Raw genomic sequence first — 17104 nt, forward strand, 5'->3', positions numbered from 1 at the left:
TCATAAAGAATTTATGAACCTCAAATAAATAAATAAATAATATCTGACAATGGCATGACACTTACTCTGGAGTGAACACCGGCCCACTATATTACATTTTCTGTAACAAACAATTGAAGAATATGTTTCGGCCGACATTCATAATTTTCTCCATATGTTTTAAAGCCAACCCCCTCCTTTATGGACTCCACTTTTAAGGGGAAATTTATAAAAATAACCATTAATATTTTATTATTTTCGTAATTAATCCTCTTAATTTTTTTCTATCAACATTAGCTAAACACAAGCCTTTCTTCCCAAATTACCCTTCTTTACAGAACAAAACCAACATTGTTTCTCCCATCTCGCCAAACCAAAAGCAGATTTTCATTCTTGAATCATCAGCCAACGGCGACCGCAAAAGACAACTGTGAAAGTGATATCCGATCATAATCTATCCAGATTCAACACAAATCGACATCACTTACTGGTATGAATTATTTTTTGAACTTACTGAACTCAGTCGGGTGAATCTGAATCTGGCGACAGGCTGCCTGTCGCAGCAAAACTTGGTGCGACAGGCACCTGTCCCACCAAACCTTGGTGCGACAGGCAGCCTGTCGCACCCACTCTTGGAGATTTATTAAAATTGTATTATTTTAATTAGGACTGAAATAAATTTTTTTTTTTAATTTCAGGCTTAATGGATTCAGTTGTACTTGAATTGTGTTACGATGGTTGGTGGGAGACATTAGAGAATGACTGTATGGAGTACGTGAATGGTAAAAATCGAGCTTTTTTGGTTGGAAAAAATTACCTGTTTGATCAGTTATTGGCAAGAGTATACGAGGTGTTAAAAATAAATCCTAATGACTATAGTATCACAATGAAGACAACTTTGAGGTCTAGTAACACATTATATCGTATATGTGCAATGCCCATGGATATATGTGATGATGAAATGGTGAGGGTTGTGTTGCATATGGCATCTGACGTAGCTAATTTTGGATGCATTCCTATATTCGTGACCACATCACCTCGAGTTCCGAGCGAAGGTATTGAGCCACATGTCGATACAGAAACTTCGTTTAGAGCAAATATGTCTGGCCCCGATAATGATGAAGAGGTGTTGCCAAGGACAATATCGCTGCAGCAATATTACTCTCCAATCCACGACAATTATGACAACATTGATGATAATGGCGTTACGTTACAGGATGTTGGAGCAACGGTATTTCCAATAACAACGTCGTTGGAGCAACAATATTTTCCGTATCACAACAATGATTTTCGGGACAATGATGATTTTCATAATGAGACAGAGGGGGATAATGTTTGTGCAGAACCTTCTAATAATACAAGGCGGGGCACTCGTTTCAATAATGATGGTGATGATGGAGGAGCCGGTCCTTCGAATGTTCCGTCGTTTCAGGATGAGGATGAGTGTGAAGACAATACTCCTGTGAATAACAGAGGCAATAGACCTATTCCTTCTATGGTTCGATCGAGAAGGAGAATTGACCCCCTTACAAGTCTTGCTCCAACTTTACCTTCGAACATGGTTGCTCCAAGCTTTGTTAGCAGTTGTGACTCAGATGATATCAGCGTGGGTAAGCTATTTGCTGAGAAGAATGAGCTTATATTACAACTACGCAAGGTGGCCTTTAGAGATAAGTTTGATTTCAAGATTGCACGGTCTACTACGACACGTTTCGAGGCTCACTGTTGTTCAGAATCATGTAAATGGCGTATTCGAGCAACTAGAAGTTCGAACGAGCAACATGTTCCTTGGGTGGTGAAGAGAATTGATAATGTACACACTTGTCATAATGAGGTATTGGTTGATGGACGTCATCAAGTAAGGAGCCGGGTTGTCGGTCATATTATCGCAGAAAAATATATTCAAGATAAGAGGATTTATACTCCCAATGACATAAGAGCAGATATGCAACAGGAATACGGTGTTCAGTTAACATACCAGCAGGCATATAGGGCGAGAGAAGTTGGTCTTGAAATAGTACGCGGCAACCCTGCAGAGTCATACAATTTGCTCCCTAAATACTCTCACGTACTAACTACAGCGAATGAGGGTACAGTCACTCACCTCGAGCATGATGGAGATGGTAATTTCTTATACTATTTTGTAGTACTCGGATCTTCCATCAAGGGGTTTATGCAGTACATTCGGCCTGTCATTGCTGTAGATGGTACTCATCTGAAGGGATTATATCGTGGAAGCATGTTCGTGGCAACATGTCTTGATGGTAACAATCAATTGTATCCGTTAGCCATTGGGATCATGGATTCAGAAAATAATGATGCTTGGGAATGGTTTATGATGAAGTTACATGGAGTGATTGGTGATAGACCTGAGTTGGTAATTATCTCTGATCGATGCACTGCCATAAGGAGAGCCGTTCTTAAAGTATTTCACAATGCAACTCATGGCGTTTGTTTTTACCACGTCAAAGGTAACATTAAGTCACAATTTAGAATGTCCAAAGCTCTTTGGGATGAATTTGAACCTGCCTTTATTAATGCAGCAAAAGCATATGGCCACGAGGAATTTAAGAGACAACTTGAAGGGTTGTGGATGATCCACTCGGGTGCGGCTGATTACCTAGAAAATAATGTCGGTACGTGTAATTGGGCAAGGTCTCAGTTTCAAGGTAGGAGGTACAACATTCTTACCACCAACATCGCGGAGAGTGTTAATGCTTTCATGAGGGAACCTCGAAAATTTCCTGTTACTCATCTTGTTGATCACTTCAGGAAAACATTGCAGCAATGGTTTTATGATAGAAAAATTATGGCTGAATCAATGACTACTCGGCTAACAACATGGGCGGATGAAATAGTCACTGAGAGGAGAACTATAGCTGAAAGAATGATAGTTCGGCCGGTGTCTCCGCATCGCTTTCAAGTTATAGGCGGTGGGCTTAAAGAAGGGTTGGTTGACTTGCAAAAGAGAACTTGCTCCTGCAGAGTGTTTCAGCTTGATCAGCTTGTGTGTGCTCATGCAATTGCGGCGTGTCTAACACACCGGGTGGATTTTATTAACCTTTGCTCGGACTTTTACACTACAGAATCGTTGGCGATGGCTTATGCACAACCAGTGGAGCCAGTTGGTGATGTGGCTGATTGGGAAGTTCCAGATGAAATTCAGGAGCTGCAGGTATACCCACCAGTTGAGGCACCGCCACCTGGACGTCGTAAAGAGCGCAGAATACCCTCGGCTGGCGAGGACATTGACCGGCGGACTGTAAGATGCGGCCGGTGTCATGAACTTGGCCATAATCGTAAGCGATGTAAGAATCCTATTGCGTGGACTCGAAGTTAGTTGTATTTTGTGTGTTATTCGTTGGTTAAAACTATTATTGTTTTTGTGTTACGTTGGTTAAAACTGTTATTGTTTTTTGTATTTCGTTGGTTAAATTTTTTATTATTCATAAAACTTTATTTTATTTTAAAGTTCAAAATGTGAGGCATTAAAATTATATAAAATTAAGTGTGGAAATAAAAAAAAATGTAAATTTCAACATTGAAATTACTACATAGGTCTACAATATAATATCGTCATTAAATATATCAACCGCAATCTTCTTTCTAAAGTACTCGACATGACTAGCGTTAAACTCCAACCTAAGCCCGAACATTAAATACATCGTAACCATCAATACAAAAACACCGCAATCGCCAGTGCCTCTTTCTTGTTGCGGCGCGCTCTTAACTGCGATAACTTTCCACGGGTCTTCACTCCGCAACTCAGGTCGTATATTGTAGAAGCCAACATATTCCAACCATCGAGGGAATATAACTTCAAGTGGCTTGAATTTCAACTTGTACCTTTTGTCGTCGCGAAATGTGAGTAATGAGTCATAAATCCAGACTTTATTTTTCCGAAAGTCAACTCGTGCTAGTACCCAATGCGCGCCGTCCAAGTTAACAGGGATGAGTAACTGCATATACAAATTAAAAAACATGTTCGTTATATATGAAATTGAAATACAACAAAGAAAAAACAACTCCTCGAATATTTTCAGTATAGAACATGTGAAATGTAATAAAATACATACCATATCGACATCCGTCATTGATTTTGACATTGTGTTCTGTCGCCCACAAAGATAACTATTCAAGCGGTCGTCGAATACCATTGAATCGACTGCACAATTCCCGTTATTCCATAACTGATTCAAGAACACCTAGTACATAGATAACCAAGAAATGCATAAATTAATAAAACTTAAAGGCAATAATTAAAGAAATTAAATAGTATTTATAAGTTTTGTCGGCACGTTACCCAAAAAAATGTGTCCGTATGTGTGACACGTTGGAGTAAGGCATTTGGATACTGCCGTTGTTTCTCGCTAATCAAGCGGAGATACTCGTGAATATGCTGTAGAGAAACATAAATATTACGATTTTAAAAAAAAATTATACACAAATCCACAACAGTATACACCACGAGGAAAATATAAATACCTCATCGCCTAGCCATCCCATCGAAGCTGTCCCCAAAATTATTTGAAAGAATGACCGCGGGTGCTGGACGTTCCGGCGGACTCTGATATCACCAGTGAACCATCGATCAAACTCAGCAAACAAACTAGAGTCCTCCAATCCTCTCAGTGGATTTACATCCACACTCGTACTCATGTCAATCGCATGCTCCATGATTTGGGGTCGAGGTAACCTCCGGACGTTCTGTCCTCGCCTGACCGGAGGAATCATGTAAGGACTGTTATAAACATACGACGGTATGTACGCGCGGCCGAACTTACTAACGCCCGGAGGCACCTCTGTGAACACCTGCACAGACTCCCCACTAACATCCCCGTAGAAACTAACCAATGACGTGGGCGTAGACAAATTTTCATTGCCCACGTCAGTATACACTCCATAGTCATCCGGGGCCTGTACAATCGCCAAAAAGAACATATTAAATAATCATCAAATTAAAAGTTAAACGAACATAATTATTTAATTTAAATTAGCTTACTGCATACGAGCGTGCAGTGGGAGAATCCTTATTTGGACGTTTAGAAAATGTGTCGATGAAGCCAACAACGGTTTCTTTAAAATCTTTTAATTCTGACTTTATTTCATACACGTTACGATCAATCTTATCCAGCCGTCGTCGTACGTAATCATTAAACTGCTTTGTCCTCGACTAATACAAAAGAAAAAAATAAAACTTTAGAATAACAATAAAAAAATAATAACAACCAAAGTGAAAAATATCGTATATTATTTATAACCTCAGAATCCCGTGCGTCATCAGAGTTGTCTGTTTGCTGCGGGTGGTCATCAACAGCCACCTCATCCTCAAAAGTGTCATGACGCTGCTCAAAAGTGTCATGACGCTGCTCTGGTATTGGGTTTGGTATGTCGTCATGATCGTCATGCTCGTCCGATTGTCTTGTAACCGACGGCGCGTTGATTGAGGGTTGGTGCTGTATAAAGTATCATTTAAAATTACTAAATGAAAAGTCAAAAATTTCGATAAAAAAAAATTTTGTACTTACAGTATACCGACCTTATGAACCCAGTCTGGAATGCTTGGCAAGTAATCCTTCACAGAGAGCCAATATTTTCTGCTACTCTCCTTTGAATTTGGCTCAAGAGTTTGTAAAACGTCCGTCTGCCATAAATTTAATTGAAAAATTTAAGTAAGTATACCCAACTTAAATTTAGTAAAGTTAAAAAAATAAGTAATACATATTACTTACAAGACGAGATTCGTCGTTGAAAAACGAATAAACCTCCGCAAAGTTGATTCTCGAAGACGCCATAGGCTTCCATTGCAGAATGCGGGGAATCTTACTCTTCGTTTTGACGACCCATGTTGATGGTAACCCTCCGATTGCTTCATAAATCCAAGCCTACAACAACCAAAGTGAAAAATTAAATAAAACAACTATCAAATATTTAATACTATAAAACTTATTAATAAACAAAAAAAGCACCTGCACCCCAGACATAAATCCGTAAAGATTGTATTTTTCAATATTATGATCTGGATTTTTCAACCGAGTCTTCTTAAATTTCTCGTCTTTTTCGAACAGTGCATTGTCAAGACTCTCGTAAATCATTTCCCACGACAATAGACCTCATGGACGCTTTCGGAAGTACTGAATATCATCAACTTGGTCAAGCCAATCGAAATTAATTTGACAGTGATTTTTTCTTGCATTTAGTACTCTGTCCGCAAAATAAAACAGCGCAATCTTTAATGCGTCCATATCGTCTATTTCCTCGAAATTCAACTCCTTAAATACGGCATCAAATTGCTTCACATTAATCTTACGATGCACACCACCAAAATACGTATTCCGTAGCCTCTGCTCCATTTCATCATTTTTTTCATTGGTATCAACACCAAATGAAAGTCCAGTAACCAAGCACCATTCGACAATTGACAGGCGAATCAAATGCTTACCAATTTGAAACCATAACTGATCCTCACGGCTATCTTCTTCATGGGCCACTTGATGCAGTAAAAGATTATGCAAAATTACCCCACTAAATGGAAAACTTCGACACTCCAAGAAATGCCCAAATATATCCTTTTTGAACATACTCTACTGCCGCTTTGTTAATTTTTCCTCGATAGCTTTTACGACCGAAGATAACATACACATGCTCGAAATTCGACCAGGAAAGTGATCAGCATAACGAAAATACATCTTGCCTACTTCAATATCCGGTGATTCTGATTTCGCCATGTATCTGTAATATTTATAAAATTATTACATTATATTTACAGAAATAAAAAATTTACTCGTAAAAAAAAAAACTCTAATTTTCTGGTGCGACAGGCGCCTGTCGCTCCAAAAAACTGGTGCGACAGGCCCTCTCGCACAAACGCTGATGCGACAGGCGAGCGCCTGTCGCACCACAGCTGGTGCAACAGCAGGCGCTGTCGCACCAAATCTGGTGCGTGAGGCTTGCTGTCGCACCAGATTTGGTGCGACCGCAGGCCGCGCATGGGCGCGCGCTGCTGCCTAGCGATGGGCGCCGGCGCGCGCCCTGCCCCCCTCCCTTCCCACCCCCAAAATTAAGCGCAATCACTCCAAAATCAAAAACAGTACTCCCAAACACCACCAACCACCACAAACATCATCACCACCATTATCAATCTCAAGCTATAACTATTATTATTCTAAAATCTCATTTTAAATTAATGAAAATAAGAAAAATGACTAACCTAGGTTTTGTTGAAGGTTGTGGATCGTAGATCGGATGCCGGTGAGAGATGGAGCTGCCGCCGACGAGGGTTGATGTCGCCGCCGATGATGGGAGTTGGATCGGTTTGGGAGAGATGAGAGAAAGGGAGTGTTGGGGAAGAGATGAGGGAGGGGTATTTTGGACTCAAATGTTGTTTAATGGCTAATGTTGATAGAAATATTTTTGGGGGGTTAAGATGAAAAAAAGCAAAATTTTTTTGATTATTAGTGTAAATTTCCCACTTTTAAGAAGGATGTTACCCACCAACACCAAGTAAACCAAAAAAAAAAAAAAAAAAAAACTCTTTTCCGCCTCTGCTTTCATTCTCAATCTCTTTGTCACTTCGTTTTTCCTTTTCTCCATATATGATATTTAATAACTATTAAATGCTTGTTTCGAAGGGTTTGCCTACGTTACAACGGTGATACCGGAACATTTCTTTTATCTATTGTGGCAGCTCTACTGTAAATTTTAATAAAGACCTTTCCACTCTTTTTTATTTAAACTTTGTTTCATTAGTATTAACCCAGTTTTCACCTACATCCATAGACACATTTCAATCAGCACCTTACATATTTAATATTATTTTTATTCTATTTTGCACCTGTATCATAATACCCCTCTTTATTATTCTGAAATTGAATAATAGTCATGTTTAATTTAGAACCTTACACTCTTTTTTTTAAAAAAAATTATTAGGATATTTTTTTAAATATACTATCAAATTTCATGCAACACTTTACACTCTTTTTATTATAAATTTTTTAATAAATATTATCTAATAGTACTTTTTACTTACATGTATAATGAATTATGTAATCCCAATAGTTCAAAAAGTATTATAATTTTTATTACTCTTATTTTTATCATGTTATTTATTTCAAGTATTCTTATTTTATGGGTGCATTCGGTGCGTCATTATTTATTGTATTAAGTTGTATTGCATTATTTTCTATTACATTAGGCTGTTTTAAACTATAATTTAGTAAAAAAAAATTATCTTTCATGTATAGGAATAAATTTTTTTAATAATATAATGTCAGTCCATGCTACATAAAATTAATTCAATACCTATTTGGAGACGATGAATTATTATTTACAACAGCAAATCAAATGGTTAAATAACAATGATAAAAATAAAAGTATGAAAAATTATAATATTTTTATAATGGAACTATTTGAATTACATAATTTATTGTGAATCTCAGAAAACAGTACCGTAATATTTATAAAAAAAACTTAAAATAAAAAGAGTGTCAAGTGTTAAATGAAATTTGAGAGTGAATGTAAAAAAAACTAATATTTTTAAAAAATATAATTAAAAAGGAGTGTAAGTTTTTAAATTAAACATGCTAATTATTCAATTTCAAAATAGTAAAGAGGTCCATAAAAAAAAAAAAGTTAAAGACAGGCATTGTGATATAAGTGAATATTAGATAAAAAATTTATAAATATGATATAATATAAGGTGTTAACAAAAATGTACCTATAGATGTAGGTGGAAATTAGTTTAATACTTATGAAAAAAATGTTAAATAAAAATAAATAGAGGGTTTGTATAGAAATTTCTCAAAAAGACAAAAGAAGTGGTATGACACCGCTAGCGCAACGTAGCTGGACTCCATTTAGAATAGTTTATTTGATGATTATAAATATTTCTTTGATTTTATAAATTGTTTTTAAAATTTTTATTTATTTAGTTATTTTTAATAAAATTTTTAAAAATTAAATAAATTATTTTACCTCTATTAATAAAAATTTAAATTTTAAATCTTTTAAGATATTAAAATATTTAAAATATATTTTAGATACTTAACAATCTTATTTTATTTTTATTAAATAATTTTAAAAATTTTATTTATTAAAATAATTTTATAATTTTTAATAAAAGTCTCATTAAAAATTAAAAAATTTATTTTTTTAATAAAAACTCAATTTATAAAAATTTTAGGGTCTGCCTAAGTTACGTTTAATGTAACTTACGGCTTAGCCCTAAAATTTTATTCAGCCCCCTATGCTGAATGTTATTTATAATGTATTTGTGAATATTATAAAATATTTTAGATTATAAAATTTCGTCTAATCCCTTACACTCAATTTTATTTTATTGAAATCTTAGAATATGAATTTGTCCCCTATAATTTTAAATTTATAAAATAACCTCTATTTAATTAAAAAATATAATAATTATTAAATAAATTATAATAATTATTATTATTTTATTATAATCATAAATATAATTATATTTTTTAACAATATAAAGAGAAAATTGATGGAGAACTTTAAACAATTTGACGTATTCACATTATTTATATGTATATGCGAGTTAGATATTTATTTATTTATTACATTCTTTTTGTGAATTATAAATCATAAGGAAATGATTTTGAGGGAGTAATTAGAGTCATAAGTCCCTACTATTTCTTTTATGTAATAGAATTTATGGAGCCAATTAACGGTTGCAAAAAAAACCCTATGATGCTAAGAGTTTCAGTGAGTGTATTTATAGTAACTCCTCCAATGACTTACTTTTTAATTGATATGCAACAATACCAATATTTTTGTGAATGAAACTCGCACCAATTTTCATTGCCACTTTTGGTGTTGTCTAAACATTTTGGCATGGCACCATTAATAGAACATCCAAGCAAAAAAAGTAAGAAAAGTTTTGTGATTAAGAGAAAATTAATTGCAATTAATGGAAGTCATTGGAGAAAGTGGTGCACTATTGGAGAACTTTAAACAAATTAATCGCATAATGTGAATATGTTAAATCATCAATTTTTAAATAGATGATTATATTTTTTTAAATATAATGTTTTATTTAAAAAATATAATTATATTTATGATTATAATAAAATAATAATAATAATTTATTTAATAATTATTATATTTTTAATTAAATAAAGGTTATTTTAAAAATTTAAAATTATAGGAGGTGAATTTATATTCTAAAATTTTAATAAAATAAAATTGAATATAAGAAATTAAATAAAATTTTATAATTCAAAAATTTTATAATATTTATGAATAAATTATAAATAATATAGAATATAGGGGCTGAACAAAATTTTAGAACCTAACGAATAAGTTACGTTAAACAAATCAAAATTTTATTAATAAAAAACTTTTTTAAATAAATTTTATTTTAAAAATTATACTATAAGACAAAAACCCTGCACTTACCAACGCGTACTGATTAAAACCATTCACCGGCGCCTGTGCTCTCACCATCAATGCTGTTAGTGAGTAAGCACATCACACCTTAATAATGACAACTGTGTGTTATCATTTCGGTCAAAAAGGTAGGCCCCCCAAAAACAATGATAATAATTAACAGTCATAAATAAAAAATAATATTGGGTATGTTACCATTTTGGTAAAAAAAAAGATAATTTTGCCGCTAATTATTTGGGTAGTCAGATAAGAATAACAAAACATGTTATCTTTCGCCTATAACTTGAGGAGGTAATAAAAGTCTTTCGTTATACTCTACTGTTAGTTTCGCTTCTTCTTTAATTCCTCTGAAGTCTTTCAACAAAAATGGGTGGCGTCATCTCAACCTTCTTATCAGCGGACACAATTCGTCCAATTTTATCTTACGTTGGTGGAGAAGCTAATTATATATGGGGTCTAAAAGATAATCTTGATGACTTGCAGACTCAGAAGGAGAAGTTGATTGAGAAAAAAGAAGATATGCTGAATGAGGTTGAGCTTGCTGAACAACGACCCCGAACCAGACGGACGAGATCGGTGCAACGCTGGTTTGAAAGAGTGGATCGAAGGGTAACTGAAGTTGAGAGGCTGCAACAAGAAAGAGATCAAGAGATTGACAGATTGTGCCTTGGAGGCTTCTGTTCCAAGGACTTGATCTCAAGCTACAGCTTCGGGAAAAGAGTGGAGAAGATGAAGAACGAAGTGATCGAATTGAAGAAAGGAGGAGAAGCAATCAATCCACTTTATGAGGAGGTACCAGAAGGTGCAGCGGTTGCAATAGCTGTTGAGCGAACAATTGTCGGTCAAGAATCAATACTGGACCGAGTTTGGAGATGCATCACCGACCAAGAACAGAATAAGGGAATTATTGGCTTATATGGTATGGGGGGCGTCGGCAAAACTACTCTGTTAAAGCAAGTCAATAACAAATTCTGCAGTGATGAACAGCATCATTTTGGTGTCGTTATCTGGTCGGTTGTGTCTAGACAGCCAAACTTGATGCAGATTCAAGAGGATATTGGGAAAAGGATAGGCTTCTCAACAGATTCATGGCAGAGAAAAAGTTTTGAAGAAAGGGCTTCAGACATCACCAACGCTTTAAAGCATAAGAAGTTTGTATTGTTATTGGATGATATATGGGAGTCCAAAATTGATTTAACAAATTTGGGCATCCCTCTTCATTCTGGGTCCAAAATAGTCTTCACAACTCGTTTTCAGGGCACTTGTGGTAAAATGAGAGCTGACAAGAAGTTTCAGGTGTCTTATTTGGGAGATGAGGATGCTTGGGATTTATTTCAGGCGGCCGGAGGATTCTGTTTTGACAGTCATTCGGAAATTCGTGAATTAGCCAAAACCATGGCAAGTCAGTGTCATGGTTTGCCGCTAGCACTTGAAACAGTGGGTCAAGCCATGGCAGGCAAAGAGTTCCCTGAAGAATGGAGACGCGCGATTGAGATCATAAGCACATCAGCTTCTAAATTCGAAGATATGGAGAAAAAGGTGCTTTCGCGTTTAAAGTTCAGCTACGATAGTTTGCCCAATGACGAGCTTCGGTCTTGTCTCTTGTACTGTTGTTTATTTCCGGAAGACTCTGAAATTCGAAAAACCGACTTGATAGTGTATTGGGAAAGTGAAGGCCTTTTGGATTCTATTGGTGGGTGGGATGTTCTCGGTGCTCTTGTTCGTGCGTGCTTATTGGAGGAAGGAGGTGATCATGTAAAAATGCACGATATGATCCGTGACATGGCATTATGGATAGCAAATGAAATAGAGGAGGAGGAGAAGTTTTTGGTTCGTGCAGGAGTTGGACTAACTGACGCCCCAAAGATTGAAGAATGGGAAGGGGTCAAAAGGATATCCTTGATGGAGAACGAAATTCAAAGTCTACCACAAATTCCCACTTGTCCGCGTCTCCAGACTTTGCTTCTGGAATATAATCATATTGAGGAGATCACTGAGAGTTTCTTTCAATCTTTGCCTTCGCTTAGAGTTTTGAATCTAAGTGTAAATCATTACCTAACTGAACTACCTGTAGGGATTTCAAGTTTGGTTTCATTACACCATCTTGATCTGTCTTCTACTAAAGTACGTGGATTGCCGCAAGAGCTCAAGGCATTGGTGAATCTGAGATATTTGAACTTGGACTATACAAATGAAATGTGTAAAATGTGTAAAATTCCAGAGCAATTAATATCAAGCTTTTCAAAGTTACAGGTACTCAGGATGCTGCATTGCGGTTCAAACCACTGGCCAATAGCGGAAGAAGGCAACGTTCTATCCGATGATGCGGAATCATTGATGAAGGAAATCCACTGTTTGGAACAATTAAATCTCATCGCCTTGTCCTTACGTGGTTCGCGTGGTGTTGAAAACTTTCTGAAATTCCCAAAGCTGCAGAATATCACTCAAGCTCTGCACATCAAAGACTGCAACAGTCTACCGCTCAATTTGTTGCATCTAGCAAACATGGAGCATCTTCAGCTGTTCAGCATTTGGGACAGTAATTTGGAAGACTGGAATGTCGACTGCGCGGGAGAGGTACAAAAAATGCTTAAACTTCACTTTGTTAATTGCTCAAATGTGAAGGACTTGACGTGGCTTGTTTTTGTTCCAAATCTCAAGTGGCTGCAAATATTTAATTGTGATGACATGGAAGAAATAATCAGTGTTGAAAAATTTGAAAAATTGGGTGAAGTTTCAGAGATGATGGGAGAGCCTATCTTGTTCTCAGAACTCGAACTTCTGGTAATAAGCAATGCAAGTAATTTGAAGCGCATCTACCGCGATCCCTTGCCCTTTCCACACCTGGAGCGAATTGGCATATCGGAATGCCCAAAGTTGAAGAAGCTCCCGCTCAATTCCAGCAGCGCAAAGGGACGTAAAATTGTCATTTACGGGGAGAAAGAATGGTGGGAAGAGCTTCAATGGGAGGATCAAGCCACTCAAAATGCTTTCTCGCCCTGTTTCCTACCTTATGAATTATAATAAAGTGCAATAACAAGCAAGACTTTGAATAAAATTGCTGCGTGTGCTTAATGATTATCTTGTCTATCCATTTCATTTAATTTAAAAGCTTTCTACGGTGTTGCGCGTGTGTCACTTGTCATTCTTTTGTACTGCTGTTTCCTATTTCCAGTTAATAAAACTTTTTCCTATTAATATATTCTATTTACTTTCCTACTACTTTCATTACAACCAATAATTACCGGGCAGTATAATTTTTAAATATTATTTTTACTCATATTTATTATAAATTAAATAAATATATGAATAGAAATAAAAATAAAAATGAAGTATTAAAATAAGAAATATATATTTTGATGTGAATAAAAAATAAATATTTTTTATATTTTTTTATTTTATATATTTATTATAAAAAATATTTATAAAATAAAAAGTGCAAGAAAAATATTTTATTATTAATTTTTTATTCACATCAAAATATATATTTCTTTCTTTTAATATTTAATTTTTTATTCAAATTATCATTCATATGATTTATTTAATTTATAATAAATATGAATAAAGAATACTTGTAAATAAAAGTAATATTATAAATTATGATGTTCGAAATTATTGGTCATTATAAAAATAATATGGGATAAATGGTAAATCGTAGATATTGTTTCCTATTTTCAACTAAAAAATTTCTTTATTCTAAGAGCATCTCCAAAAGTTTTTTTAGATTTTATTATTTAAATATCAATTTATTTACTGATGTGGTAAATAAATAGATAGAAAAATACAATCTCCTTCAAAAGACTCATTAAATAAGAATAAGTTAACATTATTTTAATCAAATCTTTCTACTATTAAATTGAATTGATGTTATGTTTTTGAAAGAAAACATAAATAATAATTATTGCAGTCTTATTTTTTTAATAAATATTAATAAAAGAGGGAGAAACTCACTCGATAATATTGAAGAGTGAGAAATAAATCTTATTTAAAAAATTTAAATTAACGTGTCTTTAAAATGTTTAATATTGATATAACTTTTTAAATAAGAAGTAAAATTTTATTTGAAAAATTTTTTAGAGATGCGTTAATAACGGCATTACTAGTAATAAGGCTTGCAAGTTGCTTAACTGAATATGACTTCTTTCTTAAAAAAGTTACTATCTATTTCGAAAATTGATTATCTCGAAGTAGTGAGATTTATCTAATGTTAGTATTAAAAAAAAAAATGTGCTACTGATAAAAAAGAAGTCCATCAGATTCGGCCTAAATAGCAATCTCTATATAGCTTTTTCATTAGATTTCACCCATTTGACTGCAGACCAAAGCATCCATTGGATCGATGCATTTATTACGAAGAGGATCATCCTGAGGCAAAAGATCAAGAGTATCATTTGAGGCCAAGATAACAATGTTCACTGCCCTCGCCAGTAGTACCTGTAGTGCTCTTCTTAACAAGTCTGTCACCCCTTCCACGTCCTTTCTGTTCAAAGCATCAAGTGCAGGAATTAATGTGTGTTCCATTGTTGCTTTATTCATATAAAGGGGAGGTAACAAATCATCATCTACACCTCCAGAAGAAGAAAGGAGGAAAAAAAAGGTTTGTTTGATGGTAACCCATGTTGACATGCTATACGAATGATGCTTAAGTTCATATGCTTCTACTACCTATCTTCTGTGAAGAAAGATATTAAAGAACAACTAATATACAAGAGAAACAACATCAACTTGAATAGAGTAAAATTTCATCTTCTCTTAAAGCTTTCTTTGCTCAATTAAATGAGCTTTACTTTCAAGGCTTATGTTCACCACTCTCTAGAGCATTGAATTAACACTTGAGACAGAGGAAGTTAAATAAGTTTATATTACTCTATAAGCCAAACGGTTCAAGGCATAAGTCTTCAGAAGCTGCACATTAACATGGCATAACACCTTGTGAGATACCACGTTTTCATTTCTTTTTATTGTTCCTTTTTCTTCATTGTTTATTTCAGGCTTTGCCAACACAATTCTTTTCTGTACACATTTCATTTAACACTCTTAAAAAAAGACATAAACACTACAATATGAGGTAGCAAAATACTCTTGATTAAATGATCTTATATATGTCAGCTTGGTGCTGTACTCTGAATCAATCAACCAGGCATCCAATTTCCAAAGGTAAGGTCATGATTCCTATGTGAAAATTTTAGAATCATTCAAATAATACCGTTAAGATAGTGCACCAGTGTTCTGTAACCAATATCTATTTTATTTATCTGAATTCTATAGTTTAATCAGTACTTCTTTCAAGTAATTTATTAGTATCATAATATGAACACTAGCGCATGCCAAAAATGTCGTACAATTTATTAGTATCATAATATTCTACTAGATCACAACATGACCAGGACAATGTGAAACAAGTGCCATACAAGTCGCACAAAACGAAATACCTCAAGCTGCAGATTCTTTTGGAAAAACTCTTCAGTTAGAATTGCATTCGTTGCAAGCTTCGAGTGGCTTCATATGGGCTTCCTTGAGCTCCTAGACGACACTCTTAACTCATATGCAGGAAAGGAAAAGAACTAACCTTACAAACCTCATCATGCCAAAAATGAGAGAGATAACATGTAATTACTATGCAGCAAGCTCTTACTTTCTCAAGAAAAACCTTTTTTATAGCAGATTCTCCACAATTAGAGTATCATCCAACTGAACACCCCCACTATAACCATTGAGAGAAGGAAAAGAGCTATCTCATGTGACAATAACTCCTTTTCTAACAAATAATCTAACGAAGCAAGATGGGAAGATCATTTTCTTCCCCACCCATTTGAAATAATTTTCTCAAAAAATTCAAAGTAGAGCCAACTAATGTTCCTTCAATAATACCAATTGTGTTTACTATGTGGTCTTATGTTCATATTGATACTGAATGTTTTGTCAGCTTGTCCCTAATCCACATGTAAATGTAATGTGCACATTACATTCTCTTGGCTAATGCCTACCATTTGATTCTAAACCACAAAATCATTGTGTGAACTGGCTCTCGTTGCACACATATATTCTTAGCCCTTATCATCACCATTGCTCTCCTTAGGCTCCATATCTCAGGTTTAAATCATGGGAAATTGAGTGACGAAAATGATAACACTATCTAAACTTTAGTGGATTGAAGGAACATGGGATTTCTGAATGAACAGTAATCTCCACATCTCCGTTTCAAAAGGTTTTTCTACAGCTTCCAATTGTATTTCATTGAGAACAGAGATTTGCACAACTTATATATGACTCAATACTGACTAAATGTCATTGATATAATTATATAAATCAATAGTTTCCATGTCAAAAATAAGAGATAGTAGTAAGTGAAAAGACATTAAAATAACATTAATTGTTTTAAGAAGAATATATATATATATATATATATAGACTAGTTATATGGAGGTCTAGAAGTTTTGATTCACTTACAAAATATGAGGATTCATAATAAGAACATATATTCAAGAATATTCCACTATTAAACAAGTCTAAAGGGCTAGAATTTAAGAAACCTGGAAAATGTTTTGGAAACATTCCAACACCAAACACAACTACCAAAAATCAACATAAAAAAACATATTACTTAAAATTAAAATGATATGTTTACCTATACAACATAACCATATAAGTATGTTTCATTATATTTTATCTAAAATCTACTGAATTAAATACAAGCAACACTTTTATCCTATTAAGT

General features: G+C 34.4%; 3 protein-coding genes and 1 long non-coding RNA gene across 4 annotated transcripts; 2 read left to right on the forward strand and 2 right to left on the reverse strand.

Moving 5' to 3' along the window:
• The first annotated feature begins 940 nt into the window (after positions 1–940).
• LOC112096902 lies at positions 941–3319 on the forward strand. Its single transcript, XM_024181121.1, has one exon. It carries the CDS (start codon positions 941–943, stop codon positions 3317–3319), a length of 2379 nt encoding a protein of 792 aa, XP_024036889.1.
• A 220-nt stretch (positions 3320–3539) lies between these two features.
• Positions 3540–4920, reverse strand: LOC112096903 (ubiquitin-like-specific protease ESD4). Its single transcript, XM_024181122.1, has 4 exons — positions 4465–4920; positions 4283–4378; positions 4056–4184; positions 3540–3938 (listed from the first exon to the last, which is right to left on the reverse strand). Exons 1-4 carry the CDS (start codon positions 4918–4920, stop codon positions 3540–3542), a joined length of 1080 nt encoding a protein of 359 aa, XP_024036890.1.
• A 495-nt stretch (positions 4921–5415) lies between these two features.
• Positions 5416–5730, reverse strand: LOC112097051. The gene is made up of 3 exons (XR_002904707.1): positions 5712–5730; positions 5519–5623; positions 5416–5435 (listed from the first exon to the last, which is right to left on the reverse strand). It is a non-coding gene; the product is annotated as an uncharacterized LOC112097051 (long non-coding RNA).
• Positions 5731–10686: 4956 nt separating this feature from the next.
• Positions 10687–13444, forward strand: LOC18037043 (probable disease resistance protein At5g63020). The gene has a single exon (XM_006427155.2). The coding sequence runs from the start codon at positions 10753–10755 to the stop codon at positions 13408–13410; it is 2658 nt and encodes an 885-aa protein (XP_006427218.1). The 5' UTR covers positions 10687–10752; the 3' UTR covers positions 13411–13444.
• The last annotated feature ends 3660 nt before the right edge of the window (positions 13445–17104 follow it).

The sequence above is a fragment of the Citrus clementina genome, unplaced genomic scaffold (assembly GCF_000493195.1).
Source record: "Citrus clementina cultivar Clemenules unplaced genomic scaffold, Citrus_clementina_v1.0 scaffold_7, whole genome shotgun sequence".
In the NCBI taxonomy this organism is placed as follows: Eukaryota; Viridiplantae; Streptophyta; class Magnoliopsida; order Sapindales; family Rutaceae; genus Citrus; species Citrus x clementina.

Bases quoted from the DNA above. Each gene is read 5' to 3' on its own strand.
- LOC112096902 (XM_024181121.1), top strand. From the start codon at position 941: ATGGTGAGGGTTGTGTTGCATATGGCATCTGACGTAGCTAATTTTGGA.
- LOC18037043 (XM_006427155.2), top strand. From the start codon at position 10,753: ATGGGTGGCGTCATCTCAACCTTCTTATCAGCGGACACAATTCGTCCA.
- LOC112096903 (XM_024181122.1), bottom strand. From the start codon at position 4,920: ATGTTCTTTTTGGCGATTGTACAGGCCCCGGATGACTATGGAGTGTAT. The intron at 4,379-4,464 runs GTATTTATATTT...GTTTCTCTACAG, and splicing joins TGGGATGGCTAGGCGATGAG to CATATTCACGAGTATCTCCG. The intron at 4,185-4,282 runs GTAACGTGCCGA...TCTATGTACTAG, and splicing joins ATACGGACACATTTTTTTGG to GTGTTCTTGAATCAGTTATG.